Source organism: Cervus elaphus, chromosome 21 (assembly GCF_910594005.1).
Source record: "Cervus elaphus chromosome 21, mCerEla1.1, whole genome shotgun sequence".
NCBI classification, from domain to species: domain Eukaryota; kingdom Metazoa; phylum Chordata; class Mammalia; order Artiodactyla; family Cervidae; genus Cervus; species Cervus elaphus.
Window position 1 is genome coordinate 47386914 of NC_057835.1, and position 11219 is coordinate 47398132.

At 43.4% G+C, this 11219-nt stretch overlaps 1 protein-coding gene across 1 annotated transcript; it reads left to right on the forward strand.

The window, feature by feature from the left end:
* Window positions 1-7155: 7155 nt before the first annotated feature.
* On the forward strand, window positions 7156-9224 carry LOC122679547 (stress-induced-phosphoprotein 1-like). Its single transcript, XM_043880343.1, has one exon. It carries the CDS (start codon window positions 7229-7231, stop codon window positions 8858-8860), a length of 1632 nt encoding a protein of 543 aa, XP_043736278.1. The 5' UTR covers window positions 7156-7228; the 3' UTR covers window positions 8861-9224.
* The last annotated feature ends 1995 nt before the right edge of the window (window positions 9225-11219 follow it).

Sequence of the window (11219 nt, forward strand, 5' to 3'; positions counted from 1 at the left end):
ATACAGTGAAGAAATGAAGACCTCTGGTAACACAGTCTGGGAATTCAATATCCCATTGTCTGCTTTAGGTAGACCAGCTCTCATTCTGGAGTTTCAGAAGCTGGGCATGTCCAGGCTTACCAGAGAAAGCCGTGTCAGTGTGGGCCCTGCAATTTTCTTCCTCCAGGACCTGCATGTTTATGATTAAACTCACTCCACATTTGTCTTCCATTGGGGCTGAGTCTTCAGTTACAATAATAATTCCAAGGCCAAGCTACAGAGTTATTAGCTATTGATTGTGCTATCTTAAACAGTTGAGTAATTTCCCTTGGGCCTAGCAGGTGAGTGGTTGCTTTCCTGATTGGGGTCAGTGAAGGAACCGCCTGATAAGCAGGCATCTGAGATAAGGATGGTTGCTCACTGGAGTACGTCACTTCTGGGGCAGAGGCTCCTGAGGACCTACAGACTTTCTGGCATCAGAGAACCTCAGCAGTCAAGAGTCCAGCACCCAGAGAAAACATTCACGCTACTAAGGGGTTCTTGGGACTGGGCTCTGTATGGCTGTGTACTTTGGGGTTCACACAACTGAGAATTAAGCCGTGATTGCTGATTTGGGAGTAAGCAGTGAGCTGTGACTTGGGGTGACTCAAGGTCACTATGCAAGTGATGGCACCCCAAAGCAGAGGAGCTGGTGGACTGGCTCAGGGTCATCAACAATAGTGTGACAGCTGAGGGCCATTCTTCTCCATTTCTGAGAAGGGGGTCTAGACCCTCAAGAAGACTCAGTTCAACTGAACACTGTCTAAAGAGCAAAAGATAATTATCAACACATGCACTCACACACACTCAGAAGTCAGGAAAGATGGCCTCTGCCAGCATGATTCACAATCTTGAGATGGGAAGACCATCCCAGGGTATGGGAATGGGTCACGAGAAGCTATCGCAAGAAGCACAAATGCTTTTTCTTCTTATAAGAGAAGCAGAGGAAGAGTTCCACACACACGAAGGAGAGGTGATGTGAAACCAGGGGCTGAGATGAGAGTGATGTGGCCCCAAACCAAGGAATGCCAACAGATACCATCAGAATCCCACCAGCATCTAGGAGAGGCAGGACCAGGTTCTCTCCTAGAGCCTCCAGAGCAAGCACGTTCCTGTGAACACTTTCATTTTGGTCCAGTGACATGGATCTCGGACTTGCGGCCATCAGAAGTGTGAGAAAACAAATTCCTAATGTTTTCAGTTCCCCAAGTTGTGACAATTTGCTATAACAGCCACAGTAAACTAATATAGATTATTATCTAATACAAATGCTTTCACCTACACACACAAGTGACCACAGCCATGAAATTAAAAGATGCTTGCTCTTTGGAAGAAAAGCTATAGCAAACCTACATAGCATATCAAAAAGCAGAGACATCACTTTGTCAACAAAGGTCCATATAGTCAAATCTATGGTTTTTCCACTAGTCATGTACAGAAGTGAGAGTTGAACCATAAAGAAGGTTGAGTGCTGAAGAATTCATGCTTTTGAACTGCGGTGTTGGAGAAGACTGTTGAGAGTCCCTTGGACAGCAAGAAGATCAAACCAATAAATCCTAAAGGAAATCAGTCCTGAATATTCATTGGAAGAACGGATGCTGAAGCTGAAGCACCAATACTTTGGCTACCTGATGCAAAAAACCAAGTCATTGGAAGAGACCCTGATATTGGGAAAGATTGAAGGCAAGAGGAGAAGGGGATGACAGAGGATTAGAGGGTTGAATGACATCACTGACTCAGTGGACATGAGTTTGAGAAAACTCTGGGAGATGTTGAAGGACAGGGAAGCCTGGTGTGCTGCAGTCCATGGGGTCGCAAAGAGTCAGACATGACTTAGCAACTCAACAACAGCAACACACACAAAGCCTGGTTTCAGAAAGAAACTGGACTAATAAGTCATAGTTGGGAATAGTATGGCCCTGGCATGGTGGTTGAATGTGCTCCTAAGCACATCACCCAGAAACCATGGTGCTTCTTGTTTGCAGTAAAGATGAACATGGTGAAGGAGTGAGCGTGTGTGTTGTGTCATGGGGATTTTACAAACAGCCCTCCAAATATGCATGAAGGCATTTTTGCTTGCCATCGACTTAATGTTTTCACCTCCTAAAATATTTTTAGTTGCTTCCTTTAATAGTTTTTAAGCATTAAGTGCTGACCCCCTAGTACAACACTTTAGTGTGTATGTGCATTGTACATTTTAAATTATTTCTTCTCATCTTGTGTACTGTATTTAAGATTATCGGGAATTTTAGGAGATGGAAGGAAACTGAAGAGTTTTGCAAGCTCAGCGTATCTGTTTTACATCCTCCTTGTTGGACATATGGACTGAGTTTTCCAGACCTGCCCCTGTCCTTGGCCTCTGACCTCTCTCGGTTGCCCTGTGGCCTCCCAGGGCAGTTTGAAGACCATGTTAGAAGGGTTGGTAAACTCTCCAGTGCTGTAGCACTGGCTGATTATATTGTGTTTGGCTGTTTTCAGGAGAAGGAGACCCTCTCTCCTTGCACAGACAGCCTGCCAGAAGGCACACTTTATCAAATTATGAATGTTCTTCCTGTGTCACCCTCAACTGTCAACCTCATTTTGATACTTAGTTCTCAAATTTGTAAACTGTTTCTTTCTCTCCTGAGCCTTCCTGCCTGCTTCCTTTGCTCAGATTCCAAAGGAATCTCTTTCAAATATAATTATAAAATCTAGTATTATAAAGCCTTAGCCAAAATGTCTGGATTCTAGTTAGGCCATCTGATTTAGGTTAGAGGTGTGTGCCTATAGCTGATTCATGTTGATGAATGGCAAAAACCATCACAATATTATAAAGTAATTACCCTCCAATTAAAGTAAATAATTTTTTTTAATGGAAAAAAAAGAAAGAAAGCTTCACTAGTAACTCAGAGGTAAAAATATTCTTGCCAATGCAAGAGATTCAGGTTCAATCCCTGGGTCAGGAAGATTTCCTGGAGAAGGGAATGGCAACCCTCTCCAGTATTCTTGCCTGGGAAATCTCACAAAGAGAGGAGCCTGGTGGGCTACAGTGCATGGGGTCACAAAAGGGTCAGACACAACTTAGCGAATAACAACAATCAAGGCAACATGCTTGTCATATTGGTAGATGGATTATAGCTGTGAAGGAAGACTCACTCAGAGCTCCAAGCCATTGTTATTGACCAAAGCCTAACAAAAGACAATGGCAGGGTAATAACACAAGACACCACAATCAGTGCACAAGAAGTTAGCAAATGCCTTAGCAGCACGCCATACTCAACTCCCTAGTGCACTGGGGTGAAGTATCTTATCTTTTTTTTTTTCCTACAACTTGTTTAAAATATATGTGGCTTACTTCATTCTAAGAAAAAACTTGTTAGGGTTTGAACATGAGGAGATATTGATTTCTTCTAGTAACTGCCTCCAGATACACCATGTTGAAGCATTCCTTTTCTTGAGGCCATATTTTAAAACATCTAATAAATTTTTATTATTACAGAAGTCTTGCTTCATTTTGAAGACTCATTTTGTTCTTTCTAAAAAATTAAATCACTAAGCTCTAAAAATTGTATAAAAATTTTATAATGTTTAAAAGAGATACAAAAATTTAAATTAAATTACAAATTTAATTCAACATTTTCCCCCATGACCACAGCATGGCAAGATCCGACTATACAGTTATGTTTTCCTTTGGGAGAGGGACATGGTTTGCTTTTTCTAAATCTTTTCCCTTTTCTAGTTGATAGATCCTCCAGTGTCTTGAGAATAATAAATATCTCCTTACTTAACTAGGAGACGTCGCTGGTGTCTCCCTAGTTGACCAGAGCTGCTAACTTGGATTATCGTCATCAGGAGAGGACGATTGCTTCAACCTGCCCTGCTCAAGTTGGGCTCAAGTCTTTTAAGCTTTTCTGGGCACTGATGGTTCACTCTTGAGTTGGGCTCCTCTGTTGTTAACCCCCAGCTGGCACATTCACATGGGCTTCCTCTGCCTGTGCCTCTTTGCGTCCCTTGCTTGGTTTCCCAGAAAACTGTGAATCTCATCTTCCCTCTGCAGCAATCTCTAGGCAAAAACACATGGGATCCATCATCCTCACCTCCTGGAAACCCCAAAGAGCCCTGACACCCCTTTTTACTTGGCAGTCCCTGGGATGCCAGGTCACTCCTGTGAAATTATCCTGGAGGATGGGACCATTTAATAAGTCCCTAAAAAGACATCTAATTAAAGGGGAAAATATCCATTCTTTTTTTTTTTTTTCAGGCAGTGTCAAGTCTTATGAGGATTCTCTTGATACATCTATATCTGGGTTTTGGGAAACAAAGCATCCTGTTTTCTTGGCAAATTGCACTTTCTGAAACAGACTACCTTCCTAGAGTTTGTCACACTGAGAACAGTAAGTCAGACAGAAAAAGAGAAGCGTTGTATAATATCATTTATATGGGAAATCTAAAAAGAAATGATACTGATGAACTTATTACAAAACAGAAACAGACTCACAGACTTAGAGAACGAACTCATGGTTAGCACAGGGGAAGAATAGGGGGAAGGGATGGTTGGGGAGTTTGGGATGGACATGTACACACTGCTATGTTTAAAATGGATAACCAGCAAGGACCTAGTGTATAGCATGGGGAACTCTGCTCAATGTTATGTGGCAGCAGGATGGGAGGGGAATTTGGGAGGAGGGTACATGAAAGATAATATACATGGGATACATGTATAATATGTGTGTGGCTGAATCCATTTGCTGTGCGTCTGAAACTGTCAGCATTGTTAATTGGCTACCTTGTTGTTGTTGTTCGGACATCAAATCATGTCCGACTCTTTGCGACCCCATGGATTGCAGCACGCCAAACCTCCCTATTGCTCATCATCTCTCAGAGTTTGCCCAAGTTCACCTCCATTGAATCGGTGATGCCATCCAACCAGTTGAGTATAACTGGCTATATGCCAATATAAAATAAAAAGTTAAAAAATAATAAAATAAATAAAACAGGCTGCCTTCTTCCCTCTGTGCAGTCATAAAATCCCTTAAGAAAGCCAGCTCCAACAGCGGTCTCTCTACTTACCCTCTCGGGAGGCCGCTGACTAACACAGGAGCCTCCTTGACTTTGGACCTGGAACCATAGAGTGACTTTTGTTCAGAACTTTTTTTTTTTTTTTTTTTTTGTTCAGAACTTTGAGTTACTGAAATTTTAAACAACATGAAAAATTCCAGACAACATTCTATGTGGGCATATACAATAAAATGCCAAAGGCATTTCTAAAATTGCTCCTTTTATGATAAAGCCAATTTCCTTTAAGCAGCAATGTGTAGTACCTGAGAGCTCCAGGCGTCGCACAGCTGTTGCTGGAAGCGGGACCCTGGGACTCTCACCTGCACCTTGTTCAGAGGCCGCCCTCCCTCCTGGCTGGGCCCCGGGGTCAGAGGATTACCAGGCTCTGTGAGAGGATTACTGCTCTATGTCTGCCATCATTTCAGCATATGTTCAACAATGATTTCATAGTGACCATTTATACTTTCCAGACTCCGTCCATGAATGTGAGCGAGAAAGACGTTTTCATGAAGCACAAGATATTGCGATTCACCAAGTATCTGAATCAAGCATGCAAGAAAATATGCAAAACCAAAAGAAGAATACTTTCAAGCTCTGATTTCTAAAACAACCAAGTAATGATATTTCCATAGTGATCATTATTTTTTAATTTTTAAAAACATTTATTTATTTAGGTCTTATTAATAGTTCAAGTGCACAGGATGCAGAGAGTACATACTCAGTAGGTGTGATGTGTGGGCTTAGTTGCCCCATAGAACATAGGATCTTAGTTCCCTGATCAGAGATGGAAACTGTGCCCCCTGCATTGGAGAGTGGATTCTTAACCACTGGGCCACCAGCGATGTTTCTCCATAATAATCTTCAGAGCATGATCATTTGGGTGCCTAAATAATATAATAGAAATATAATAAACAGAAATAAGCAGGTATGTGTGTGCTAGTCACTCAGTTGTGTCCAGTTGTTTGAGAGTCCATGGACTGTAGCCCTCCAGGCTCCTCTGTCCATGAAATTCACCAGGCAAGAATACAGGGACTGGTAGCCATTCCTTTCTCCAGGGGATCCTCCCAGCCCGGGAATTGAACCTGGGTCTCCTGCGTGGCAGGCAGATTCTTTACCATCTGAGCCACCTGAGAAGCCCACGTATTATGAAAGATTTTGTTCTCTTGACAGTCAATGAAATAAAAATTATTTCCTTTCGTTTTCTTTCTTCTGATTTCGATCATTTCTTTTGGCTACCACATGATTTGATCTGAGACCTGTTTTTGTAACTACTTAAAGCATGCAGGCTGTAGCATCATCTCTAGTTTTTCCATTAACATCCTTTTAAAGGGCTTTAGGATCAGATGTGCTTCAGAAAGGCTGAATTGCGGAAGTAAGACACTCCCTCTAGTGGATAAAGAGAGAGAAGAAAGTATTTGATTTCTTGATTTGAAGATTAGTTACAATTTCAATTTCTGACCACTAGTTGCTCTTTGGCTTAGTTTTTCCCTAAGAAGCTACACTCCATTATGTTCCATTTATCAAGGCTCCATCAAGCAGTCTCTGCATCCTTTTTGTAGTTTAATTTTATCTTTATTGTGGTAATTACTTTCCCATTATGATTCTCTTCATCATTTAAGTTGTTCAGCCAAAAAATATTTATTAAATGTTCTCCATGTGTGAACACAGTTCTAAGTACTAGGGCTACAGCAGTGAATGAACAAAATGATTGAAAATTCTATCATTGAGGAACTTAAATGGATATTAGGTGACTTTTCTGGTGGTCCAATGACTAAGACTCTGTGATTCCAATGCAAGGGGCCAGCTTCAGCCCCTGGTCGGGGAACTAGATCCCACATACAGCAACTAAAGAACCCACGGATTGCAGCAAATACCCAATGCAGCAAAAAAAAAATTTTTTTTAAATAATATTAGATAATGTTCATTTTGTGTGTGTGTGTGCTTCATACATGCCAGACTTCCATACGTAGTCACTAGCAAATATTATTTAACTGAATCCTCCCTAAAACCTTACAAGGAAACTGAGAAGCTAAGACATTTGCCAATTATCACAGAGAGAGTGAGAGGTACATAGTACCTTAGAAAGCATCCCTGAGTAGGTTCCAGAAGGCGGCGCGTGCGGTTGGGAACGTGGAGCCGACGGAGTCTATTCAACGGGGTTCCGGACCGGGCTATGGAGCAGGTAAATGAGCTCAAAGAGAAGGGCAACAAAGCCCTGAGTGCTGGCAACATTGACGGTGCGTTACAGTGCTACTCTGAAGCCATTAAGTTAGACCCCCAGAACCATGTGCTCTACAGCAATCGCTCAGCGGCCTATGCCAAGAAAGGAGACTACCAGAAGGCTTATGAGGACGGCTGCAAAACCGTTGACCTAAAGCCTGACTGGGGCAAGGGCTATTCACGAAAAGCAGCGGCTCTTGAATTCTTAAACCGGTTTGAAGAAGCCAAGCAAACCTATGAGGAGGGTTTAAAACATGAAGCAAACAATCCTCAGCTCAAAGAAGGTTTACAGAATATGGAGGCCCGGTTGGCAGAAAGGAAATTCATGAACCCTTTCAACATGCCTAATCTGTACCAGAAGTTGGAGAGTGATCCCAGGACAAAGACTCTGCTCGCAGATCCTACCTACCGGGAACTGATCGAACAGCTGCGGAACAAGCCGTCTGACCTGGGCACGAAACTGCAAGATCCCCGGATCATGACTACTCTTAGCGTCCTGCTTGGAGTTGATCTGGGCAGTATGGATGAAGAGGAGGAAGTTGCAACACCTCCACCACCACCTCCTCCCAAAAAGGAGACAAAACCAGAGCCGATGGAAGAAGACCTTCCAGAGAATAAAAAGCAGGCGCTGAAAGAAAAAGAGCTGGGGAATGAAGCCTATAAGAAGAAGGACTTTGACACAGCCTTAAAGCACTACGACAGAGCCAAGGACCTGGATCCCACCAACATGACTTACATAACCAACCAAGCAGCTGTGTACTTTGAAAAGGGTGACTATGGTCAATGCCGGGAGCTTTGTGAGAAGCCCATTGAAGTGGGGCGAGAAAACCGAGAAGACTACCGACAGATTGCCAAAGCTTATGCACGAATTGGCAACTCTTATTTCAAAGAAGAAAAGTACAAGGATGCCATCCATTTCTACAACAAGTCTCTGGCAGAGCACCGAACTCCAGATGTGCTCAAGAAATGCCAACAGGCAGAGAAAATCCTGAAGGAGCAAGAACGGCTGGCCTACATAAACCCTGACCTGGCCTTGGAGGAGAAGAACAAAGGCAATGAGTGTTTCCAGAAAGGGGACTACCCGCAGGCCATGAAGCACTACACGGAAGCCATCAAACGGAACCCCAAAGGTGCCAAGTTGTATAGCAACCTGGCCGCCTGCTACACCAAGCTCCTGGAGTTCCAGCTGGCGCTCAAGGACTGTGAGGAGTGCATCCAGCTGGAGCCAACCTTCATCAAGGGTTATACGCGGAAGGCAGCCGCCCTGGAGGCGATGAAGGACTACACGAAAGCCATGGGCGTCTACCAGAAGGCACTCGACCTGGACTCCAGCTGCAAGGAGGCGGCAGATGGTTACCAGCGCTGCGTGATGGCCCAGTACAACCGTCACGACAGCCCCGAGGACGTGAAGCGGCGGGCCATGGCCGACCCGGAGGTGCAGCAGATAATGAGTGACCCGGCCATGCGGCTCATCCTGGAACAGATGCAGAAGGACCCGCAGGCGCTCAGCGAACACTTAAAGAATCCTGTGAAAGCACAGAAGATCCAGAAGCTGATGGATGTGGGTCTGATAGCCATCCGGTGATGACTTGCTCATCATCCCCTTCCCTTCGCCCTCACGTGGGAAGAGGAGCTGGGACCGCGGCATGCAGCACGGAGCAGAAGGAAGAGAGGGGAGACAAGCGAACAGCGTATCTATATATTTATACAGACCTACATGGAAGATTCAGAGACTTATACTCACGTACTCGTGCGGCTGCTGCCTCTGGGCCCTCCCAGCACACGCATGGTCCTTCCCCTGCCCCCAGTCGCTGTCTCAGCTGCTCTCCCATAGTTGGTTATTTTTTATTTGGGGCAGTGGGCTTGTATGGGGAGGGGAGGGTGTTCTTCCCAACCTCAGGTCCCAACTGTCTTCATTCACACTGTTAATTCCATGTCCTCTTCTCCAATAAAACAAGCCAGTCAGGCGTGGTTAAAAAAAAAAAAAAAAAAAGAAAGCATCCCTGACCAGACCACCTAGAAATTCTGAATCTAGTGGCCATTCTGATTTTCATCATGACATTTTTCAAAAATTGCCTTTCTTCTCCAAATAAGATGCATGCTTCCTGAGCAGGTACTCTGCTTGCTTGTTCATCCTCATTACCCAGCACTTACAACCTACCATGGCTGGTCCTCCAGAATAAATTGATTTATGACTTACTGATAATGAAATCAACAAACAAAAATTAAACTCAGGGACTAATCAACTCCTAAACCCTCTCACCAATGTACTCTACAATACCATGACCATCCAAAAAATAGAAAGTGTCTAATTAAAAAGTAGTCACAACCTAAAAGTTGAAAGTTATGTTTTCCTTGGTGGAAATTTTTAGGGCCTCAAGCCTGGGAGACAGCATCTCAAGTAACCCTGAGAGAATTGCTTCAAGGAGGTGAGAGGAGGAGCCAGGTTACATCGAAGTCTTACAACAAAGGACAGGTAGTCTGAACATTAAAGATGATTGTTAATTAAAGAAAACTAAATATCCTAAGTTAAGAAATCCAGCGCTTTTTTTCTGTGTACGGAAAGATGCAAGAATCTGAGCAAGAATCATTCCTTTCATATGCATCTCATCTATCCTGGGGCCAGTATCTCATGTTTTTCACATCCTGAGTTTCCTTGGGCTCACCGTGGGGAGTGACTACAATCTGACTTAGGGAGATTGCAGGTATTCTCCCTCCTGGGTGCCCTCTGTCATTGTTCAGTCTCTCAGTCCTGTTGGACTCTTTGTAACCCCATAGAGTGCAGCAGGCAAGGCTTCCCTGTCCTTCACTATCTCCCGGAGTTTGCAAACTCATGTCTGCTGAGTCTGTGATGCTATCCAACTATCTCGTCCTCTGTTACCCACCTCTCCTCTTACCCTTAATCTCTCCCAGCATCAGGGTCTTTTCCAGTAAGTCAGGTCTTTTCCAGTGATTCAGCTCATTGCATCAGGTGGCTAAAGTATTGGAGCTTCAACTTCAACATCAGTCCTTCCAAGAGTGTATTTCCTTTAGGAGTGACTGGTTTAATCTCCTTGCTGTCCAAGGGACTCTCAAGAGTCTTTTCTAGCACCACAGTTCAAAAGCATCAATTCTTCAGCACTCAGCCTTCTTTATGGGCCAACTCTCACATCCATACATGACTACTGGAAAAACCATAGCTTTAACTAGATGAACCAATATTGGCAAAGTAGTGTCTCTGCTTTTTAATATGCTGTCTTGGTTTGTCATAGCTTTTCTTCCAAGGAGCAAGCATCTTTTAATTTCATGGCTGCAATTATTGTCTGTAGTGATTTTGGAGTCCAAGAAAATAAAATCTGCCACCGTTATCATTTTTTTCCCCATCTATTTGCCAAGAAGTGATAGGATCAGATGCCACAATCTTCATTTATTGAATGCTGGGTTTTAAGCCAGCTTTTTCACTCTCTTCTTTCACCTTCATTAGGAAGCTCTGTAGTTTTTCACTTTCTGCCATTAGAGTGGTGTCACTTGCATATCTGAGGTTATTGATATATCTCCCAGAAATCTTGATTTCAGCTTGTGATTCATCCAGCCTGGCATTTCTCATGCTTTACTCTGCATGTCAGTTAAATAAGCAGGGTGACAATATACAGCCTTGATGTACTCAGTTCCCAATTTTGAACCAGTTCATTGCTCCATGTCCAGTTTCTAACTGCTGCTTCTTGACCTGCAAACAGGAAGCAGGTAAAGTGGTCTGGTGTTCTCATGTCTTGAAGAATTTTCCACAGTTCTCTAAGATCCATACAGTCAAGGCTTTAACATAGTTAATGAAGCATAAATACATATTTTTTCTGGAATTCCTTTGCATTTTCTATGTTCCAACAGATGTTGGCAATTTGATCTCTGGTTCCTCTGCCTTTTCTAAATCCAGCTTGTACATCTGGACATTGTTGGTTCACGTACTA